We start from the raw sequence: 9,920 nt of genomic DNA, 5'->3' as shown, positions 1-9,920 counted from the left end.
GGTAAAAGCGTAGCAATCGTCAGGATCATCCGACCGCTTTTCACTTCTGAATAAGAAGGGTTAATGGGCAGTGACCCGCTTCCTGATTTCACCAAGCAGCTCGATGCCGTTATTAGTCAGCGGCAGCGCGTGGCTCTCGTGATCAGTCACACGGCATGCGGCCTCCCACCATCCCCATACTCTAAAGGCTACTGTTTACTGACGGCCCAGACGGCCAATAATTCAACCCCAAAACAAAAACCCACAGCTGAAAACACCCCCCCCCCGCCTTCAGGGGAAGAGAAAAAAAAGAAGCGACGGATACTTGTTGAGGTTTCAAAAAGTTAATAAGAGGAAGTCAACAGACGAGAAGAAAGAAACTTGTTACAAAGTTTCCAATTCAGGCTCTACAAGACTCTTAGCACAAGAACCCAGAAGACCAGAAGAAGACCCAGAAGACCAGACCCAACATGAAGACCGCGCTGGTCCTCCTCCAATTACTCTTCTCACTAAGCACCGGTGACGTGATTAGGTAAGTGGCGTCTGTCTACTCAACGGGGATTTAGAATTTTCAGTTGCAGAAGGTTCTGACGTTTTAGCCGGCCGTCTTCTTCTGCATGGACCATGTTGGTCGCGGTTTAATTTTGTAGCCCCATGGCTACCAGGCCTTAAAGCCTCAGAATCCCAAAGCAAGACCCAAAGACTTTCCGGGCACGGGTCACGACAGCCGGATCTGCCCCGGGAATTCTCTTTCCCACGTTGGAGGATGTGAAGTCACCTGGCCAAAAATCGGAGTTTCTGGAGCAGATTGCCGACGAAACGCGTCTCTTACTTACTGTTTTCCGTCATGGTCATTAGCAGGACGATTATGGAGGTCACAGAGCGCAACCCCGACTCTAAAATGAACTTTTCTGGGGTTGCTACACAAAATTATATAAATCTCACCGGACGGAAGAGTTTGCAGAGAAAGTTGCCAATATCTGAGTTTTTTTTTAAAAAAATTCCATACATATGAGTTACATTTATTAAGGAAAACCACGGTTACTTTGTTTATAAAGAAATATAGAACATTTGATGGCCATTTGGCCCCTTTAGTCTGTATCTTACTTGGTTGCAGGCGGGGGACCGGCTGTCCGGTGGGCCGCTGACCATCAGCGCCACACGCTAACTCCAGCGGCAGATCGGGTGCTGCGTATCCAGCCGCCATTCCCATGCATGTTTTAATTAGATTGTATCAATAAATACGGCCCTTGTTTTTTGTAAATAGCATTTAGAGGACTCTTTACACCTCGGCTGGTCGCTGGCTGACAGCGCATTGGGCATCGTGGACAAAAAACCTGGAAATCTTGTAAAAACCGAGTTCCGCTTTTTATTGAAGAAACGTCCAGAGAACCTTGCGTTGCTACGAGGGTTGACAAGATTTCAAGCTGGCATGAATAACGTGAAGAGATGGAGCTCGACACGTAGGGCCAGATGCGGACTTTAAATAGAATTAGCGATCACACAAGTGCGGGATGGTTTCTAGAGCTAGCAGAATTAAGGGTTAATTCATTTATAGGCCATGGCAGGGATGTAGTATTGCGTTTCTGTACATATTGTTACAGTATCCAGTTTCTTATACTTCTAGATCAGAAAGTCCAGCTCTGGGATGACAATGATGATGACTTCAGTCGGTGTTCTTGGTTCTCGAACGTTCTCTCATATCAATGTTTTTATTTGTAACGTTTGTGGTGCTCGTTCAGGATCCCGTTAAAGAAGTTTAAAACCATCAGGCACGCGATGAGCGAGGGGATGTCCATGGAGGAGCTCAAACGCCGAGGGTCAGAGGTGGAAACCCTGAAACACAAGCCAGTTCCTCGAGTGACCGAGTTCCCGGAGAAACTCACCAACTACCTGGATGTGAGTTTGGTTAAAGTCTACTGTCCCTGACACCCCCTACTAGAGAAGAAAACATATTAACGTGCTCTGTGAGTAACCCTACAAGCTGCCTTCTTCCTCTATGACCTGACATTTCTTAACATTGATTGGTTACTTGAAGCTGTCAATCAGTGGCAGGAAAGGACTTCCATTGAACTCTACAGGAACACTTTCCTGCTACTAATTGACAGTTCAAGGAGCCAATCAGGGGTTAGAAAGTCCTCCTACTGAAGTCAATGGGAAGACCCCTGGTTGCTGAAGGGCTTTCTCCTACTGTATCTTTAGGACATTGGTGAAGACCTCAATTCTAAGAGTAACAACAGTCACATCCTCACCGGAACATCTTCACTCATATATCCCCAAAGGAGATAGACGGAGATAATTTATGTTTTGGTGTTACAAGCAGAGTTTTTTTTACACCATGGTCCTTGTAGCGATGGAGGTGGACCCACTGAGGTCACTCTTGGATAACATTTTCCGTCCCGCTTCTTCTCAGCGGTGGCAATGATGGGAAAAAAATCAATGGCGTCATTCCATAATTATTATTTTTTGGAAGGTACGTTTCTCCCGATACTGTCGCTTACGTTTTTATTTTATTATTTTTTTTCCAGGCTCAATACTACGGAGAAATCTCTATAGGAACCCCACCCCAAACCTTTTCCGTGATCTTCGACACCGGCTCTTCTAACCTGTGGGTCCCCTCCATACATTGCTCCTTTTTTGATATCGCTTGTTGTAAGTAACAATTTGAAAAACCCCCCCCAAAAAAAAAGATTTTCTACAGTCCGCACCTTGAAGTCGTGTTAAATATTCTCATTTGCTCTCAAGGAAACCACTCAGGAACCTGTATTTATTAACAAATTTATTTACGGAGTTTCATTAGGAACATAAATTGTCTTTAGAAATGCCTACCGTCTCTCGGGGGCCAATGAAGAGTTTTCTTGGGCCCAGAGATGCTCGAGAGTAACTCACCTTCCCAAGAGTTACTGTAACGAGTCCAACCGGAGCGTCTTCTTCAAGCCTTCACGGATTAGATCATCAGACAGAGGGCTCTTCACAGAGTACCAGCTCCGAGCAGGCTCTCCTTCTTTGCTTTTTTTTCCCGACCCGTGGAGTTTTAGATATATGGCTCAGACGCGGCGCTGAAGTTCATTTAAATTCCGCTCTAATGGTGCAGTCTCTGCAAGCAAAAAAAAAAAGGTTATTGAGGCAAATGCAGGAAATCAAAGCACTTACAATCCTTCCGCTCTCTGCTTTAATTTCTCTTTAGCAAGGTATACAATATATATATATATGGTTAACACACAATAAAGAAATGGCCTCCATTAAAGTGAATGACGGGGGTAAGTAACTATTTGAGTACCGGTTATATAAGAGAGCACTAGAAGGTCCACCGTAGACAGTTGGGAGTTCCTTTCGCATGTCCTCTCTCTCATTTCCCAACCTTTACATTTGTCCCTCTGATTTCAAGAGGTCCCTCTGATTTCAAGAAGTCCCTCTGATTTCAAGAGGTCCCTCTGATTTCAAGAAGTCCCTCTGATTTCAAGAGGTCCCTCTGATTTCAAGAGATCTTTCTGTGAACTTGTTAGTCTAGTTGTGAACGGAGGCATTGGGATCTGACGTCGCCCCCCAACTCCCCGATACAGTAGAAGATGGATCCATACCAACCTGTTTCTTATTAATAGTTAATTTATTCCTCATTGTTATGGCTCTTTTCCCTTCAAATATGGATACTGGATAGTGTTATGTGGCCCTAAAGTGGCCCTAAAGTGGCCCTGACAGCCGGACACCACTTTTAAGCATGGGCTATTATCCTTATGCCACTGCCATCAGAAGTTTGCTGCCCTAGTGGCCAACCAGTGGTAGTGCAGTTTAATGCGCAACTGTCTGTACAAACCATTACTTGGTGTTCAATGCTAAATCATGCTATCTGTTAACACCCATTGCATTTTTTTTTATGTAGAATAGTTCATTTTCTGAAACTCTTTTCCTTTATTACATTTCTCAAGGATATATATTTTCTTATTCTTCTGTTATCCAGGGTTTCATAGAAAATACGACTCCGGGAAATCCAGCTCCTACAAGGAAAATCACACAGATTTCTCCATCCGCTACGGAACGGGGAGCCTCACGGGATTCCTGAGTCAGGACACGGTTACAGTACGTGTTCACTCCATACAAGAGTGCGCACGGACCAAGAGGATGGCGTTTTTTTAATATTTTTTATTATAGGTCATTTAAATGTGGTTGACTTTTAGTATTTATGTTCATTCCTTCTGTTCTCAGCTCCATTGTAATGGTTGATCTCGTTCCCAGATCGGTGACCTAAAGACCCAGAACCAAACCTTCGCCGAAGCTGTCAAACAGCCGGGCATCGTGTTCGTTGCTGCTCGTTTTGATGGCATTCTGGGGATGGCGTACCCAAATATCTCTGTTGACGGGGTGCTGCCAGTTTTTGATAACATGATGCGGCAGAAGCTGGTAGAAAAGAATGTGTTCTCATTTTACCTAAACAGGTTAGTGAATAGTACCCCATTTTAATTTCCCATCTTGCGTTAAGAGCGTATTAGGTCAACAGGAGGATGGCTATACAGAAAATGGGCCTTAGGGCCTTAGGACCTCCAACGGTCTCCTCACAAAAAAGACCTCTGGTGATTAGGAAAAGTTCATTAGGGTTCCTAAGATGGTTTCCACTGGTTCTAAAGGTTCTTGTACCTTATTTAAAGAAGTACAATAACGCACTCTCTCTGATGATCTGCTCATTAATAGGACTGTGCAAAGAACAAGAGGTCATCCATTAAGGCTTGGAGAAGGGAGTCTTTTCTCAAAGCAGTGGGGGGGAAAAATGGTTCTTTACAGTGAGGGCAGTAAACATGTGGAATCCACTCCCCACAGAGATCCCATAGATGCCTTTAAATACAGACTGGAGAGTATATAATATGAAGAACATACAGGGATATAATTGGCTATAAGGACAGAGTTAGGTATATCTTGTGGATCCAATGAGAGATCAGGTGCCATTTTTCCCCTTTTTGAAGGATGATTGAAAATCCCTTCAATGCACGGCTTTTGCCTTCTTCTGGATCAACATTTGTGTCTTTTTTAAGCCTAAATTAATATAGCTAGTTAGATGGAGGGTAATTTGGGTTCAATTCTATCCTCGATCTGTATAATGGAAGAGGCTAAGGATTGGTAGGATAGGACCCCTTTATGGCAGGATAGGTCGGTGGCTGCCAGTAGCCATGGAGTCAAACGTAGCCGGGTCAAAACCAGAAGTACGTGGATATGAAGCCAAATCGGTAGACACGAATTAAGGTCAGGGCAAGCTAAGCGAGCAGAGGGGAGGACATTGGGGGGCGGCGATGGATTCTGCGTCGCGGGAGAAGCGGAACGTCAGAGGTAAGTCTTTAGATTAGTCAAGACAATTAGTCTGACTTCACTCTTTGGAAAACAAGGATCCTAAAGGATTAACTTCATAGATATCACAAATAAGAGCTCTATTTTCTCGGAACGAGAGAATACGAGACTTTGCTGCCCCTTTAATTTTCTGAATTCCATCCAGTGTGTCAGAATCCCGTCCTAAATTATGTGTCAGGATTCATTCCATCATCAAAAACACAGAATCAGGAGACCTGCCTCTTCTAATCGATCAATACACAGCGCTCATGTAAATTGCCTTGTCAGGCATTCACTCAGACATTAGCATCTCTTTTTCGTAAAATACTTTCAAATATAGGACATTTGGTGGTCATCAGATATTTAAACACTCGCCGTTCAGCGGGAAAAAAAATGCCCTGATGTGTTTTTCGTCCGATTCCATCATGGCCATTTTGTGCCGGATCACATTAGTAGTCAAAGTGCCCAACGGTGCCCAGATGGTTAATTTTTTTATTGTACTACCAGTAGTTTATGACTAAATACATAATGATCTAATTCCATAGGACCACGCCTGGACTGGCCTTGGGGCGCACCAGCCAAGGTGCACCACTGCTCAATAGCGCCTCCTACCTACCTTTAAATCTGCGCTCATAAAGGGCGGTAGACGGTGATCATTATCTGAGTCAAATATCAAAGGTTTTTATACATCACGGTTTATCAAACCATTATTATCTTATTGTTTGTGAATTCTAAGGTCAGACGTCATTAAAAGAGATCAGTGGCATTGATAATTGCCTGTGTTTGTTTTTGTGAAGGGATCCCACCGCAGCAGTTGGAGGTGAACTTCTTCTGGGTGGTACTGACCCAAAATACTACACCGGAGACTTTCATTATGTAAATGTCACCCGCATGGCTTACTGGCAGATCAAAGCAAATGAGTAAGTAGCAACCTGCTCCGCCATGTTTAATCATGGACATTCCAACCTGTAGCCATCATTCCATGATCCCTCTACCATATGTGCCATGTACCATGGATGGTACCTACACGACTTTCATGCCAAGGTAAAGACAACAAACCTTATTATTGACTTAGGCGTTTATCAGACAATAGTTACGGAGTATGGAACCAATAGTACCTAGAAACCTAAATGAATAAGTAGCTTGGCCCTAACCTAGGTCATATGAACCGTACCATCCACTGGTAAGCAGGCAAGGTCTCCAGGGCCATTTCATGGTGACTCTCCAGGCCAACACAAGAGAGAAAGAGTTAAAAATCTCTAAATTCAAGATAAAACCCCTTGGATGCATCACCGTTATTTTATTTACCCAGGGTGAATGTTGGTAACGAGCTCACTCTCTGCAACGGAGGCTGCCAGGCCATTGTGGACACCGGGACTTCTTTAATTACGGGACCTGTTGAAGAAATTCGGGCTCTTCACAAAAAAATAGGAGCTTTGCCACTTTTCAATGGCGAGGTAGGTGTCATCAAGTTTCCAAAGCATCCAACACAAACCATTGCTACACGTAGATGCCCAACCTGGTCCTATCCATCTACATATTCATTAGGTAAAGTTGGCATTAGGTAAAGTTGGCAGTAGTCCTTCAAGTCCTTTGCGGTGTCTTCCCTATATTCTTATGATATTCTATTATGTTCTTCATTATATTCTTCAATCCTGTCCTAAACCACGTTTATAAGTAAATCTGACATCAGTAAGAGATACAGACACAACCCCTCTGATATGAAAAGGATTCGAATATTGCGCAACAACCAAAATGGCAGAATCCCAGGAGCGACATTCCATAATTGGTTCCTACATGCATTATTAAGTGTGTTATTAAACTTTCATGACATTATTATATATATGTTTATAGTGTAATCACACTGTATAGAAATGTTTGTCGATCAATAAAGTAATCAGGTAGCGAAGGGCGGTGTGTGACCATGATCCATATGGGACCATTGATGGTTGGTTTGGACCCTTGTGCATATCGCTATTAAGGTATTGCTTTTGTAGACCTGGATGAACATGAATGTAATGCGTTCTGTGATCGAGTTAGCGTATTATTCAGCTTGGATTCACATTTATGTGTTGTTATTTTTTTTCTCCAGTATATGATATTATGCAATAAGATTGAATCTCTTCCCACCGTCTCGTTTAATCTCGGAGGAGTGCAATACAACCTCACAGGATCCCAGTATGTGCTCAAGGTAAGGGCTTAGAACTAAACAAGATCACCTATAGAGATTGATAGTGGTTTACGTTGCGAAAAATACTTGCGTCCATCAAGCTCGACCCTTTTCCTATTCCTTGTTTACCGTTGATCCAAAAGAAGGCAAAAAAAACCCCATATGTCAGCAATTTCCAATTGTGCTTTCAATGGGGGAAGCCCCCCATTTCTCTAATGTCATAGCCTTCTTTTCAAATGACCCCAGGCCCAATTGAAAGCACCCCAACATTGCAGCCATGCACACAGCCCCTAGGCCGCATTGCAAGGACACCTAATCCACAGGGTTGGCTTGGGGTTATGCCCACTATGTCTAGATACTATGATGTGATGACATTCTACTCTTCCTTGCCCCTGATCCGTAATAATGTCACAAGCCACTCTGAAATTTATTGCAAGTGATCACTCAGACTGCCTGTAAACATCCCCTACCTGTAATCCTTAGTTTGATGAGTAGATATCCTTTTTTTATAAGTTTCATCATCCGCACATCAATATTTGGTAGTGAAATTAGACCTTCATTATCGGTGAGCATTAGTAGTCATGGAACCTAGAGTTCTTCTTTCTTGCAACATTGTGTCTTTGATGCCCATGATCAAGCGTCATTGTTGTTGGGCGTGAAAGTTGAGGTGCCCGGTGGTCGAGCGACACAGCTTTGAACGTTGTGTCTTTGACCAATTCTTTCGGGATTTATGGACTATTTTATGGCGCTAATGATGTTATTTCTGCTGCACACAGATAACGACGATGGGACACACAATTTGTCTTAGTGGTTTCATGGGACTGGACGTACCGCCCCCTGCTGGTCCTTTGTGGATCCTTGGAGATGTCTTCATTGGCCAATATTACACAGTCTTTGATCGGGACAACAACCGCGTGGGATTCGCAAAATCTAAATAATCTCAGCAATTAGATTCAACTGGTCTCCTTTTTGGACCAACAATGGTTAAGAATTACAACCCGGCTTTGACTTTAAATCCGTCACATCCGCCTAAAAAGTTTTGTTTGCGAAAATAATGTTTTTTTTAAAAAATTTAATACAAAACGATCAGTTGTTAAGTGGATAATCAAATAAATATTTAACAGCGGATGTTCGATATGTATATATATATATATACTAGAAATTAAAAAAAGCTTTTACAGTATATCTGTACTCTTCCGGTCAATATATATATATACGGTATATCTGATAGACGGTGGAATGGAATGATGGGTTTACCAGGAACTGGCGGATGATGTGAAATTGTGTAATAGTTTATAAAAAGATCTTTTTAGAAAAAACAACAGGTAAGAAAATAAGTTACGATCCTCAGATGTCATTGATCATGATTCTCTTTCAAGCCGATTGCATGTGATTCCCGGCTTTAGCTTGTGATTGGAATCTGTATTGATTGACAACTCGTCTTACTGCGTTAATGGAAGGGCTTTCAAACCACTGTTTTGGTAATTTTTTAAAATATATTTTAAAGGGGAAATAACCAAATATGTCGAGTGTGACCTTTTAACTGCCGTCAGTTTCTATAATAAAGATCCTTCGGTCAGTGAATCCAGCCCAATATTCTGTGAGGGTTCTACTTACTTGGTCTGATAGCTCTTTGTCGGGGTTAAAGCTCTGCTGACATGGACGTCAAGACCTACGGCTCTCCATGTTGCAAGAACTAGAAGAAATATCAAATTCTAGAAGCACAGACCATAGGTTACCTGTTAAACTGTGGTTGCAAGTAGACCTGTGCAAATGGGCCAAAAACACATGGAGAAGACAAATTATTCGGTTGGGTTTTGGCCCATTCGTTTTCAAACAACAAATTACATTCCCTGCCCATTGGGTTTTGCCGAAAATTCGATAGGCATTTTTGATTCGGGAATGAAATTCGTTGCCCGATGCCACATTCATTCATTCACACTCTCTCATTCGTTCATTCTCCTTCTCACACTTACAGAGAGTGAACGAGAATGAGAGTGTGAGCGAGTGAATGGGGGCCCATGAATTTCAGATGAAAATTCAGAGCTTTTTTCTTTGTTTTCATCCAATTCAGTGGGTGGGGGATCTGGCCTTGTTTTGGGGCTTTGTACAAAATGACCAAAATTTGGTAAATTAGCAATTTGTACAAATCCGAAAGCACAAGTCTAGTTACAAGAGCCATCAAAACTATGAGTAGATACATTCTAATGGACACTTAATTCTCGTCTTCCTCTTGAGATACACACTTTATGTTTCGTCCTTCCATCAGAATTTTATGTCCTGGTTTTGCTCCGGTTCTGCACCTGAATTTTTTATATTTGTTTATAAAAAACCCCCCTAATCTGCACAAGTGTTCGGGAAATAAGATGAAATGCGCGTCTGCCTGTCACGTTTTCATCCGCACTTACAGAGTTATGTTTTTATAAGTGAACGCTTTTAGTCAAAAGGCAGCTCGTTT

The 9,920-nt window shown here is 42.5% G+C and overlaps 1 protein-coding gene across 1 annotated transcript; it reads left to right on the top strand.

Annotated features, from left to right (window-relative positions):
* Positions 1-289: 289 nt before the first annotated feature.
* On the top strand, positions 290-8,799 carry LOC128470292 (cathepsin D-like). The gene is made up of 9 exons (XM_053452160.1): positions 290-511; positions 1,722-1,878; positions 2,508-2,631; positions 3,938-4,056; positions 4,213-4,412; positions 6,090-6,212; positions 6,605-6,749; positions 7,385-7,483; positions 8,239-8,799. Exons 1-9 carry the CDS (start codon positions 450-452, stop codon positions 8,398-8,400), a joined length of 1,191 nt encoding a protein of 396 aa, XP_053308135.1. The 5' UTR covers positions 290-449; the 3' UTR covers positions 8,401-8,799.
* Positions 8,800-9,920: the final 1,121 nt, after the last annotated feature.

Source organism: Spea bombifrons, chromosome 12, assembly GCF_027358695.1.
Source record: "Spea bombifrons isolate aSpeBom1 chromosome 12, aSpeBom1.2.pri, whole genome shotgun sequence".
Taxonomy (NCBI): domain Eukaryota; kingdom Metazoa; phylum Chordata; class Amphibia; order Anura; family Pelobatidae; genus Spea; species Spea bombifrons.
Note: the sequence above shows the minus strand (reverse complement) of the source record. Positions and strands in the feature narration are given on the sequence as shown.

What these genes read in the sequence shown, in the direction of transcription:
- LOC128470292 (XM_053452160.1), top strand. Translation starts at nt 450, where the DNA reads ATGAAGACCGCGCTGGTCCTCCTCCAATTACTCTTCTCACTAAGCACC. An exon ending in AGCACCGGTGACGTGATTAG is followed by an intron (nt 512 to 1,721) that starts GTAAGTGGCGTC and finishes GTGCTCGTTCAG; the next exon opens with GATCCCGTTAAAGAAGTTTA. An exon ending in TGCCACTTTTCAATGGCGAG is followed by an intron (nt 6,750 to 7,384) that starts GTAGGTGTCATC and finishes TTTTTTCTCCAG; the next exon opens with TATATGATATTATGCAATAA.